The following is a 14,857-nucleotide window of genomic DNA, read 5'->3' as shown; positions in this document are numbered from 1 at the left end:
CTGAGTTCTTTTCTTACAGGTACGGAGCCCAATGTATAGAAAGCTTGTCCGTACTTTCCATCTGGTCAGTTTGTTATATTGAATGGTTTTACCGAATGTTTAATGTATCATTCAGTAAAAATTAAAACAAATGTAATGCACACTTCACGGTCTTGACTTTGTTTTGCGCGATTAATTAATTTACATACAGAGACTTATTTCGATCACAGAGGCACTGGAACTGTTGATGTTCGTGTCACCGGTACAAACAATGGTGCCGCTTAATACAACAGTCCATCAATGCTATATAAATCTTCTCAACGTTTTATATGTAGCAGCATTCAAGTGAAAACGAAACGCCAACAATCCGCAAGCTTCCAGCTCAAAAGATCAAATGTAATTCTTTTGTGGAGAGTGTTGGGTGTGGAACTCGGGGATGATACATTAACAATAATACAATATATAATAAGTTATTTCCAAATGTATTATTGCATAGGACATTAAGATCATGTCAACAACGTGGGCCTTAATAAACGAAGGTTCAGCAGTGACTGCGGAATAATTTGCCATGTTTCATGCTATCTGCTGGTCGTCGGTAAATCGGTAGATAAGTCAATCTTATCAGCCTCCACTTCAATGCACCATCGGAGCAAACTAATTGTGTCGAAAGCATTTGAATTGAATAAATCGATTTTTTACCCGTCGTTTATAATCTTGAGCCCGTCATCATCAACGGAAAATGTACTACATATTATACCGAAGCATGAATTTATGCACATAATACAAATATGATTACATGCTTATTAATTATACTTGTTAGCGTCGATTGGGACGTTTTGTTTAAGTGTACTTTCTTTGTGAGATACACGTTTGTTTTAAAACTCTGTGAACATTTGGCAACAAGATATGCGCCTCTAACAAATCGCACATTGATTGTTTTTTCCTTATGAATATAGTTAGGATGGGTGGTTTTTCAACTTCTGTGGAAATATCGCAATACAAATTTGAAGTTACAACTAAAATATCGAAATGGGTGGAGACAACACAGATACATAACTTGCCCTTTGAATATTGAATGCGATGCGGGTTGAATTGAACTGCAGAGTAATACTCAATACAGCAAATTAGATATCGTATATTATCACAATAGACACATTGTATTATATAGCAATGACTTAACGGACAAATATTGAGACGAATTCACGCGCTATAGCGTCGATTTAGTAAGTAATTTGTGATGGTAAATTACTGAAGAAACATCGTTGACAGACATAATTTGTACAATTTATAAGCATAACACAGTTGAAAACATAGTTTAAGAACAAGCTCTAAAAGTACTGAACCTTTATTCATAGCGCAACTGATTTTATAGACTGTTTATTTAAGAGTTAAACTTTTAACTGATGCATTCACACATACAAGATATTTGTAGCAGTAAAACACCAGTAGCGAGTTCATATTTCATTTTCTTTTAATGACGTTATTTGTTATTAAAACTACAGTTTTGCTTTATTGTCTGTAAATTAATATTGTTGGTCTAAATCGTCCAACCTATTTGTATATTTCCTCTTTGATTTAAGCTTGTTAAAACACTTGCCCATATCCATCTGTGTTAACTTTTAAACGACATTCATACCAATATAGTTCCAATGATGTGCTTAACTTAAGAATCATGAAACATTGCAAAGGAGCATCCTGGAAGTCCAGAGCATGTATAGTATTTACAAAAAAAAACTATATTTAAAAAGAAATAAATTGCAATTTTAGCTACACAAGCGGAGGAGAACCCTGATTATCTCCCGTATTACTTTATTTCTAGCATGAAACCAATGTACACACAGTACTACACGATTTTAGAACACAATACATGTATACACAAAAAATACGCAACAGTGAATAAGTACCAAGTTTCGCGTTGGAAAGGTCAATGAAAAACATGTAACATCAACAGTGTTAAAAAACACACGACAACAACTCCACCATAACAATCTTACCAGAACCGGATACGCAATCGGGTCTAGGTTTGACATCGTACCGAACTGTCAAGTTGCATATAAATTGGAACACTGTTAAATGATAAGATTTGAGTTGTTTATAGTATCATAAAATCGATAATAACAATAATAACAAAACGCTGTGCACACTCATAATACTTAAATTTCGATTTAACATGATATTGCAAATTAGATCAAATGCAAATGCTAGCTTTAAAAGGAGTAATCCAACTTATAAAGGTTAAGCTTACCCTAATTACATTTTTTATATAATACTTATAACAATAACTTTTCAACAATTTAGACGCCTTTTTTATATTCATCCATCTATTAATCTGAACTAATTTTAAATCTCACTTCTTTTGGAATGTGTTGTATCGAATTCTAACCATAATGACCAAAAACTCGATTTGCGAAATCGACTGACTGGTCAGAGCAATTGCTTTATTCCCATTGAAGTTGCCAATTACGCATATATAACACGTTTTTCAAAATATGTTTTGGATTCGTACGCTGTATATATATTGAACTTGTTCTTCTAACAGTTTCTGTTCCAAAATAAAGATAACTGTTGACCCAAAGATAACGAGCGTCTATCTTAAACTGATGTGTTTTTACGAACAACAAGATGAGTTTTTGCGTATTTATTTGAATACAAATATGATAAAAGACGGTTGGTAACAAATATTTGCGAAGCATGAAAATAAGAAAATGTATATTATGAATGATAATATTTGGCAGAGCTGGGCATATAAAAAAACATCCAAACTCCGTCGTATCTTACTGTCAAAGCATATAGAAACCTTATATGTACATGTAATCCACGATTAAAAGAGATATCAGAGTTGTGGAGAAATGACAATATGTAACTTCAAAATTAATGCGAGAACAACATATGACATTACAACATAATTTCAGGAATTCAAGGTTGACATCTTTAAAGCTTTGAATACATAAAGATCATTTGGACTTGGAGTTGGACTTGATTAAGGCAAAAATAAGTTAAAATAATTAGATAAAAACAATAGTTTCTTCGGAGGCATGTTACTTCAACCATTCTATACACCAACGACACGAACGCTTCTGTGTGTTACTGTTCTACTGCGCATATCTGTTGTTATACTGTCAGATATTTGTTTTCTATATTATATTAAATAAAGTATTATCCAACAGAACTCAAACATGATGTTTGCCTGGCGTCAGTCAGTGCGTCTGTTTGTAAAATATGTGTCTTTAAATCTGCATATGTTTAATGTCTGACTTTCTGTGTGCAATTCAGATTTTAGTGGAAAGTGTGACTGACGGATTTCGTGCGTAGTCAAAAACTTGAAACACCGTCCCTCTTTAAAGTAGTGTAACTGTATGTTATATTAAAATATATATTTCCTGTCGTTACATCGTGCAGGCGTGTTCGTTTGATCGCATGTATAATGCAACTTATTATTTTCAACTACGGTTAGCGTATATCTTTGTCGTACGTCTAGTTGTCTGTTTTTTTCTGAGGCTATTTTGTCAGTGTTTTTAATCAACAGTATGCATTTTGCACCAAACATCACAACGCTTCCTATAACATCTAAACCTATCAGTGGTTCTAGGTTGTGCTCGTAACTCAATGTTCACACATTAAAACATCCTAAGACTACGACAATGCTTGAAAGCTGTTTCATAATGCCCTTCTTTCATAATAGAAATATATCAAACAATATATTATGCAAACAATGATAGCAAAATAAATATAATTACATGCCAAGAGCGTATTACGATTTTATTTAATATAACAAACATGCTGTTGTTTTTGCAGGAGGAATGTTTACAGCACACAAAGACCAAATATGTTATTGTTATTTGTTCACAAACTCAAAGAGAGATACTAAATATTAATTAACAGGTTTTCATGACAGTGACGTCTATATTCAACTGTACATTTCCGTATGTGAACACCATATGTGTTTACATATTCAAAAAATAAGTCTGGGCTTTGGTAATGTTAAACAATTCTTGGAAAGCCTGACGTATTCGAATTTAAACAAGTCTTCGATAGAGCAGAGTTAATCTGATGGTTACATATTATATACAGTCCAAACGTAGTGTAAAACATTTGCAACACAATTGTCGAACATATCAAGCACTCCACTGTGCAGCGCCGCGTACCAAGTTGTATTACCATAGTACTCTCCCTTGGCGCTTTAATTCAGTAAGTACTGACTCTTTTGTTGTACAAAAATCCATTCATTTATGACAGTTTAGAATATTATTTGTTGGAGTATACCTATTTCTTCATAACATCGTTTACATTATAAGTATCTTGCTTCATGAAATGATAAATCGTATTTGATAATATATTCGTAAGATACTCATGTATTTCTAAAAGGTAACTTTCTTTGAAAATATTATATTATTTGTTTATTCGTGTGTATTCGAGTGTCTGAATAAACCAATTGTGTTTTACAAGTTTCTGTTCTTTGTTTAGGTTGCTAGATGACTACGTCGTTTTAAAAATAAACGTATCACCCAAAGGGTTGATGTAGACTACACCATACAATACATCGTCAAACATTATGTATATACTGGAATGTATTTTAGAGTCTCGATGTAACGAAATAATGTCCAATCACTTATCTTAAATTATTTGAACTGGCATTATGAAATATATTTGATTCATTCGTTTTAACTTTTAATGTTCATTTTTTGGTCTGGGGCGTAGCCCCAAGGCCATAGTAATGATATTAATTTCTGAGCCTATCCGAATTGGCTGGCCGCCAAAAACCAAATCCCAAAACTCCGATTTACCACTTAATATATGCGCAATAAAAGTAGTCCTTCGCAGATCTCAATAACCCGCCTTGTAAATACAAAACATCACTATATAACTTTACAGTGTCATAAAAAGTGTAAAAACATATGATTGAAGCAAAATTGCTAAGCATTGGCTACGGCATAGTTTTTATTGTTTACATATTCATGCGAGAATAAGTTCCACATTTGACGGTCTAGGCCAAAAAGATACGAGTGTTTACGGAGACAGTAAGAGGATCTTTTTTCTGAGACATTTTTTAAGACATTATATTTTGTATTTATAAAATATATTTTAAAATAGTGTTACCGTAATTACTCTAAGTTTTCGGACACTCTAAGTTTTCGGACACCCCCATTTTTTGCCAAAATAATTATTGTTCCTGACTCAATATTTTCGTACATACGCTTTTCGTCCATAATTTAAGTCTCGAATTTTCGGACAGTTTATTTTACAGCGCTATTTTACTAGATTTCTGCCCTGCTTTCTTGGACCCTTCGATCATGTATATTTACTACCGGATTAAGGTCATAAAACTGGTATAGAATGCCCTGAGGGCAATGGACAATTACAATTGCGTTATTGGGTAGATAACCATGTATTTTGGTAATAAATAATGGTTTCACCCAACAGCATTTGAAATGATATCGTATACAGGAAGAAGTATGGTTGTTTTTATAACGTTTTTATATACAATTTCAGATAAGACATTGCAATTAAGTGAAGTTGTGTTTTATGTAAAGTAGAGAGTACAACACAATACAATTATTGTACATTTATTAGTTGGTTTTATTTTAATATTAAAATTGACTAACAAACATAACATACATGTCTCTAAATTTTCGGACACTCGTACTTTTTAAATACTTTTCGTATCTAAATTTTCGGACATGAACAAAACTAATTATTTTAAGTGTCCGAAAACTTAGAGTAATTACTTTTATTTTGCGTATACAAGATTAAAAAGAAATTAAAAAACAACAAATATTCATGATCATCTTGGAAAAAGACGAAGTAACCGGATATGGTATTTCAATGCGCAGATCGAGCGCGAACATCGAGTGCGAAAAGTTCTACGTGAGACAAAGTACACATTGTATACCCATACAAAGGACGTATAAGTGTTTTCCTGATCTGTTAATTATGTAATAAAAAGCTATTTTAGGCTATTGAAAGTGATTTATTTTACGTCAACAATAACAGTTTGTTGCGGCCATGTTGTTAGACGAACCTCTACCAGATCTGTAGAGTTAAACAAAAGGTTATCGTTCCCACCACCAGTATCATGTAGTCGTCCACCGTCTATGTACACTGAAGTATATACACAAATATTGTATTTTCTTACAGTCTCTGAGCTTCTGCACTCAACCGCTATGGCAAATCCGTATAAATTCGGACAAAGGGAGCAATTCGGACAATACTTCTCCCCAAGCACACTTAATCTAGCTCCAGGCTGGGATATTTTGATTATCATATGTTTACACTTACCACGACCGTTCATCCTGCGCGCTACCTTTTTTGAGATGCATTAATAAATGAGCCAATGCAACTTCCGAGGTGGCGCTCAGGCCCGGATGTTTTGAAATTTCATGGATAATTTGACAGGGTAAATATATTCTTTTCCTGTTTTATCTCAAATTTACACTTTATTTGGAAAATTGAATAAATACATAGATAAGTGAAGCAAATAAAGAGATCTCTGGAACAGGTCAATATAAACTCATCCATTTTATTTCAGCCGTTAGTGTATTTCATTAATTTTAAAATTACAGTTTAAGCCAAAGGCAGTTATGAACTTTCAAAAAAAAGTATGCCGCGGCTTGAACTCTTCCAAAGTCTCCCAACTAAATATCTTCTGAACCTCTTCAGTTAAAATCGCTAAATTTATTTTCGGCCACGGCTTCTTATATTACCTCAGAGTTTAAATATTCGAACATGAAATGTTAATTTAGAAATGGTAAAGTTGAGGGCAAAGGCGGATATGTACTTTACAATAAGAAAATATGCATCGACATGAAATGTTACAAAGATTCGCTTATGAATATCTCCAAGACTATTCACGCTAAAATCAAAACGTGTTCGTAGCAGTGTTAATTTTATATTACCTTTAACGTAAATCAGAAGTATTTTTTAAAGACACAATACAGTTTTAAGCAAAGGTTGATATGTAATTTTGAATAGTCTAACTCGGCCTGAAATATCTGTAAGTATTGTAATTTAATACCTGCGGAAGTATTAAAGTTAAAAGCAAAAAGTAATAGACTATATATTTGATATAACCTTTATACGTATACTTTATTCATTGTTTCCAAAAATAAATACTTAAGTTTAAGGGAATGGCGTATTGGAAGGTGTCACTCATCTAACATACTATTATAACTTATCGTGGCTTTATATTGGTTCAGAGCGCATATTTTGTTTAATATATTATGTTGTATTTATAAATCACGCTTAATATCAACGCTACTAAACATAGCGCAACTTTTTTTCACGTGTAACATGTTTTCAATTGTATTGTGCGAAGTCATGAACTTGTGTTTATTGGAATCAAGCGGGTGGACACACTGCAATAGCATATGGTATCGCCAGATAACAGAGGGAGATCAGCGACTGCTCGATTGATGTCACGTGATGTAGATCTCGTATTCGCGGCTAGAAAGTCGGATACTTTTTTTTACGAATAGACTTTTCCAATCTGTGTGTATTTATCTTTGGAAAGGTCTACTTAAAGTCCGTTAAACCGTAATCATGTTTAAACCTTTAGACAATATAAAAGTGTTTATTTGGTATTTTAGGAGCCCTATTTACTCCTTTCAAACATCAAATTCTTTGAATACACCGTTACAAGGCGATTATAAACGTTTCATATATGTCTGCATATTTAGTGTGTGCCTCTGTGTTTCTCGCTTTTAAGGTATGTCAATCTGTTAAGAGATATCTCGATTCAACAAACCACCAGCCGCGCATAATTATGTTTCTTCGCGGAATATGCATTTGAAGTGTTTTATTGTCCCCTACTAGTTTCACTGGAGGGGACTGTTTGAGCTCTATGCGTATGTGAGTCTGTCTGTGATTCTGTCTGTGAGTTTGTCTGTCACACATTTCTGGATCCTGCGATAACTTAAAAAGTTCTTCATATTTATACATGAAACTTGAAACATGCTCAGATGGCAATATGAAGATTATGCACGTCTTTTCATTTTGTTCCTACGTCAGGAATTCTGGTTGCTATGGCAACAAATTAAAAAAAATCTGACAATGGTGTAGCCGGCAGAGGACATATATTGCTTGGAAATAGTCTTGTTGTTTATATTACAATGCATCGATTTTATCAAACAATCATTAAATGAAATAAATAAATACCGTAGTAATTGTGTGTTGCTATGGTCACATATCCTTTAAATTTAAATAATACGAATATACCATTTAGCGTTATTTTAATACAACCCCTAATATATTGAGATACAGAATTATTTTATTCGTTTTCGACAGACTCGGTCGATGAGTGATTAGCTTGCGTGATTGATAAGATGCCTTCCTTAACGGTCTGATTGCCATATGTCTGTGTCGTTCATTTTTCTGGGTGCACATCTTGGCAACATGTCATGTGTTGGCTTTTTGCGTGCAGAGCTTTTTGTTTGAAATTGGAGCTGTTGTCGTTTGTTAATGTAAGTTTCTAAGCCTAGTTATATGTGTTTATAAAAGCCCTGTTTTAAATATATAATTTCTTATTTTTGAAAGTCGGCATTGCGCTAGGTTGTATTTTATGATTTGTATAAATTACAATACATAACTAAAACACGTATTCCGTTGCGAAGTACGATTTATTTTTCTGTTTATGTAACGTTGCTTTGTTAATTTGGAAGAATGCTACGCCATACAAATCTGTTCAAAAGATTTTATTTTAAACAAAAAATCAACGTCAACAATAATATATACAATACTATTTATATACATATTTTTTCCTAAACCAAGTTTATCAAACTCAATATATTACTTATTACAAACACATGTGTACATTCTTGCTTGTCACACAATGACGTGTTAACGTGTATGTCCTTTCTGCTGGAGTCTAAACATAAACGGCTTTCCCGGGGCGTTTGCCCGACCCGCAGGAAACAGTGACGTTATTTGCAGTAGTAACAATGGTGAAATCTGATATCTTAGAAGTATTTCGGTACATGTACATGCGTTGATGAGCAGCAGCTCTTTCATCGGTCCTCTGGACTTTATTAAAGCGTCTCAGCACTTTTGCGTTAAAACTGTTCCGAAATCTACTTCCAAATGTGTAATATATGACAAAATTAATTGCTAGTGACATGTAGTGTAACATCAATGTAGCAGTCTGAAAGGCCGATTCGTGTTGAGAAATCATAACTGATTCAATTGCATATAAATACATGTACCGAAGACGCACGATATGTGAAGGTAGATTTAAAATAAGGAAAATTAAAGTTATTGCAAAAAGCATTGTTGTAACCTGTTTTACTGGATGCCCGCACGTCCTTGACCATCTAGTGGCCGTCCTACGATGTAGATATGATCTTGTGCCTGACCAGGCCATAGCAATGAATGCAACAAGCATGATTCCGATTGGTGCGAACATTGTCATTACGCTATCAACGTAAACCATAGTATGAATTGTGACATGATGCTTTTCTAATGGCTGGCAGTTCTTGCCTACTGTCCAAAATGGAAAAGAGTAACAGCATAGGATTGCTGCAGTCATGAACAAAGTAATGATCGCCGCATTCTTTCGCTTGCATATTTTGTACACAAGGAACGGCTTACATATGCGTATGTAGTTTATCAAGACAACAAGCCACACAGAACTACAGCTGAACACATATGTTAGGTATATCATCAGTTGACATATTGGAATTATACGACTCAAATGAAGATCGAAAGTTGTTGACATCCAGATAACCAAAAGCGTTATGAGAAACCCACTGTCCGAAACGCTCCTCATTGACAATAACAAACTCGAATAACTTTTTATCAGCGGTTTCGTTGAAAATATTGCACATGAAAACGCGTTGCCGACTAGGCCGAACACAGCAATGACAGGCACAAGGACTAGTTCAATTACAGCAGAAGCGTTATCCACTGAAGATATCTCATTGCCGTCTGTTGTGTTTTCTGTCGTGTTTGAATCCATTTTCTCTGTAGTGATATAAATAGTTTATTTGTTATTAAGTCGATGAAATTAAAATCAAATCAAAGTCAATACAGCTACATTTGGTACAGTATAACAATAAAATGAGGTTAAGTCTACAATATTACCATCTAAATAAATCTGGACTTTAATTTAATTTGGTTTAAGTAAATATCTGAATAGAAGTTTAAATAAAAAATACATGTATATATATATGACAGATAATTAAAACTCAATTCGATTATGATAAATCTGGAAACAAAAACTGTTGATAATGACTGTACATTATGCGAATTGTAAACAAACTTACCTTGTTCACTTATACACGCGTTTTGGTACTTCATCCAGCGGTGTAGATTCTGACGACAAACTCGTTACATACATGTGTTTAGGGTAATATATACGTTTTTATTTCAGATAGAAAAAGTGTTAATTATAAGCGACCAATCGCTTCGTCCTTTTGATTAGCAGTTCTTGCCGCTATGGTTTGAACCTTCACGAGGGTGTGTTGAGAGAGAAAGATGATAAACAGACCTCTGATACGATACTATATGGCGACAATATCATTTTCAGCAATGGACAATTTAAAGACTTACATGTTATTTGTTTCTGCTTATAATGCTGATATTTGATTATTTAGGGTCAATTGTAATTGATAGTGTTATGTTTTATTATTATTATGAATGACGTCCATTTCTTGAATGATTCCCTTTTTGCTTTGCAAAAGTACAAACAATTACTAATTGTGCCAATAATAATTGATACGATTCACCCTCGTACATGAGTTCTTACCTTGTTGTAGTCTATCTAGTATTCAGGCGTCAAACTTAGAAGGTATATGCGATTTTTACTCTTATGACATTATTGTATGTTATTATAAAATCCTACCTAAACTTATAACGCTTTCTGGAAAACATTTTCTATTGTCTTTTTTCTTGATTGCACAACTACATACTCAAAACGTTCGATTATCATATCTAACGTCACAATTTATTCAAATTACCTTCGTAACTGTCAACTTCTTAAGTTTTAAATCACATTTGTGTTAATATAGGACACATATCAAGGTATACAATAAATACCACATATTGTCATTGTAAAGACCAAGATTCTCAAAATGCAATGTGCGTTAAAGATATCAATACAATAACGAACTGTAAACCTATTCACACGTTTTCATTATCTGATATTGGAATAGCATAAAACATTGTACCTTTTGTTCTTTTGAAGCAAATGTTAACAGCAAATGGATCGCTTACAATACGTAGAGCTGTCGGCAATAACATTTGCATAAAAATAAGAAAGCAATTAGCATGCGCGTAATGTCTATGAATATTCGCAAGTATTTTGTTGATAATAAATGATGTAGTTAACTTGTTTATTTTCATATGTTGTACTTTTTGTTAAGATTTTCACATGGATTAGACTAACTTATATTATTGGATAAATGCCATTTACAGTGTTGCTGACTGTTTATGCTATTCGGCAGATGCTGTTATATCGTATGCGGATTAACAACTCTTTATGAAGGGCCAACAAGCATCATTTATACGTTCGATAAGATGTTTGTCAGATCAGCAATGCGTAAGAAATACAATAAAATTAAAATCCACTGTTTCTATATTAAAGAAATTATACTCAATAGTGGGTATAATTTGTTTTCAGCGCAAATAATTCAAACCGATTGTATTATCTGGCTATTTAATATGCAATCTGAAGAACATAAAGAAATGAAAGTTTCTGTTATACATGTCTTAATGTTAACAAAACGATGCACTCACATACGTTAACCAAGACGTATAAGCAAAGGAATCAGCGCAGACTAATACGTTTTCTTACACGTATATACAGTACATACTTATAACTGACATAAATACATTCGTGACTAAAGATCCGCGTATCGCAGTTTCGATTTCCTGAACCACTTCATAACGTGTTTAAAAATTGATCAAATAATTATTTCAATGGTAATTCCCCCCTAACGTCTGATTTACGTAGGACAGTTGTCAGTTACTAGCATAATTATGTACATATACAACAATACCAGAAACACACAGTAAGCATATGCAAATATACTTAAATCGCAGCACACGTTCTAACATACACAACAATATCATCACTATTATTATGTTCACAATCTATACATTTGTTAGGACCTTCTCGCTTCATAGTGACGAACTGTTATAAGGTCCAGCTAATATGTGCCGTCTGACTTGTGAATAAATTGTGACGTTAGATGAGTCGCTTAAATGCAGTATGGTCCTAAAGTGATATGTTCTATCTTGTGTGTAATACCTCACATTTTTAATGTGCATATACATGATAACATGCACACATGTAGTTCAAGAATTGGAGAAGCACGTCCTAGTGTTTAACACGTGCACGTCTTTATGTTTGATTTCGCGCGCATATTATGTAATTTCTGTATTTAATAAGATTTTCAATAAAAAGTTTTGATGATTTACCTTTTATGACACCTCTTTTTAAAAACTGTTATTTGGGACTTTTCGTCAACAGCTTATACATTATCGATACGTACAATAAACGTACAGACATTTAACTTTATAATGAACGTATGAGATTTGTATTCCCCAAACAGAAGCAGAATAAATAAGGTCAAATATATTATTTAGAAGAGTATGTTTGTGATACTGCATGCAGTTTACCAACAAGGGCGCAAAGCACAGTACGGAACAATGGTGATACAATTCTGAACATAATAATAATTTTCGAAAAGATGACATCTTAGGGCGAATATTCACCGTGGAATTGTTACGCAAATGAGGCAAGTCAATGGCAATTCAGTTAAGATAATTGCAATATGAAAATATTGTTTTAACGATGGTTTGTTTTCTTAATGGACTTCCAAGAAAATTGAGGAAAATAGGAGTAGTATAATAGCAGGGAGACATACTCACTGACTGACGGGTTTGTCTACATTTGATATACCAATTCTGTAACAGGAATGACACAGTAACTATACATAGCACGATCTTAACTATTTTAGTCTACGGTTGCATGCCAAAGAGCTGGTACTCAGTTTTCAGCGATGCACACATACTACGAAAAAAAGAGATTTCTAGTAAAACACTTCATTAGCTCAATCATATACATGTAAACTAAGTGACACATGCCATAATGACAAAAAAGTTTAACTTATTGATATTGTCCGTTAAGTTAAATAGATTTCCGTTTGATTTCATCGGCTCTAACACTGCAAACAAATCCGAGATAAGCAATCGACCTTCATAATTGATTAAGATTTACCATTTATCATACTTCGTGCATAAAAAGCTTGTTACGCTAGTTTATTAACTAAATCAATCTGACGACTAATTCGGCTTATCTATCTGTGGTACTTCGTAAAAGAAGACATGCACGCCATCATTGCCACGGTAGATTTACATCAAAGCGGACTGGCAATACCCAAAAATATGACTTGAAGATAATTTATCAGCTGCATAAAATCACAAATCAAAATAAGGTATAAACGTATGTTATATTCATCTTATTCTGATCTTTACCTGTGGTTACTATGGATTTATATAACCTTACTCGTTTACGAACACAGCGTATAAACATACGATAAAGTGTGTAATGGGCGTGCGATAACATCGTTGATGGTCATTGAACATATCATGACTGAAATAAACATACATGCATAAAATAGGGTCGCAAAGAGAATGGCTTTATTTTTTACAATTAACATTCTTTATTTTATTATTTTATTAAGATGAGTTTAAACCATATTTGTATGGAGAAAAACTATACTTTATGTAGAACGAATGATTGAATGTATGAAATATCCCGAGGAACATGAGACGTTTGATGAAACACTGTATATAGACAACGTTTTTAACCTTATATGCATGCTCGTTGAGAAGTGTATTCCAATGTTTACGACCAATGTTGATAGTTAACAACTAAATATTAGAAATTTGAATACGAAAATATCAGTACAAAACACTTCACTTTGTTTTTTTTATTCGACCGCTCATTCTTCATTAATGATATGTACGATGTTTTGACCATAAGTGATTTTTTTCAAACTGATCCGCAGATCTCTACTGAAAAAAGCGTGGTGCCTTTAAGTCAAGTTTTTTCGGTACAAGTGTATCAATTGTGTATAATGATATGTAATTTATTAATTAAATATTGTCCTCTAAGTAATGTTTTTATTTAATGTTTTATTGTTCTTAACGTGTATATATCTAAAACCGTAACCCTCATTTAACGTAAATACATTATCTGCTAGGTATAGTGAACGATGCATCCTCATTATTTTTTCTTTCCAACAAAACAATTGAGGCAATATTAAACACCGTTTTAGCAACTGCAAAATTAAAACAGCTTTACTTTGGGAAAAAACTTCACAATGAAAGGGCTTTGTACATCCAAATAAACAGTAAACTACATTTAAACTTTAATCAGCATCTTCAAGTAAGAAATCAATAAATATGTCAATACAAACAACGCTATGGACGACCGTTACTTTGCAGACGATACAACATTACAAATGTAACATAATGAGTATATGCTAACAAGCCCAGTATCGATTTCCTTCGGGAGTTGGATCGTAATATTATCAATTATACAGACTTATGACGTATGCATTAACACATACGCCTTGTTTACTTGTATTTGTTGTCGCAAAGTTAACAAACGTGCTTTTGAACAACGAAAACAATAATATTTATTGTCGAAAAATGCGTCACTTCTCCCGATGTGCTAAGTATCGCTATACTCGCTAAATAAAGAATTGAAAATCGTGTCTTTGGTGTTAACAGTTGTCTACACAATTCGAGGAAACTGGTATTATATTAATATTTATACCCGTTTTAAATTTCGCAAAGCGAAAATACAAGTTTTAAACAACGTTAAGTTCCAAAACATCTATGCGAAACAAAAGCAAACCATTGACATACAAATATGTGT

General features: G+C 33.2%; 1 protein-coding gene across 1 annotated transcript; it reads right to left on the bottom strand.

The window, feature by feature from the left end:
- Window positions 1-7,291: 7,291 nt before the first annotated feature.
- On the bottom strand, window positions 7,292-13,817 carry LOC127835989 (uncharacterized; the record flags this gene model as incomplete). The annotated part of the gene is made up of 5 exons (XM_052362405.1): window positions 7,292-7,331; window positions 9,174-9,293; window positions 9,684-9,930; window positions 11,788-11,846; window positions 13,783-13,817. Coding segments are annotated over 5 exons (501 nt in total), but the record flags the coding sequence as incomplete, so codon positions are not given.
- Between the last annotated feature and the right edge of the window lie 1,040 nt (window positions 13,818-14,857).

The sequence above is a fragment of the Dreissena polymorpha genome, chromosome 6, assembly GCF_020536995.1.
Source record: "Dreissena polymorpha isolate Duluth1 chromosome 6, UMN_Dpol_1.0, whole genome shotgun sequence".
NCBI lineage: Eukaryota > Metazoa > Mollusca > Bivalvia > Myida > Dreissenidae > Dreissena > Dreissena polymorpha.
The sequence above is the reverse complement of the archived record's forward strand: the minus strand, read 5'-3'. Positions and strand labels throughout refer to the sequence as shown.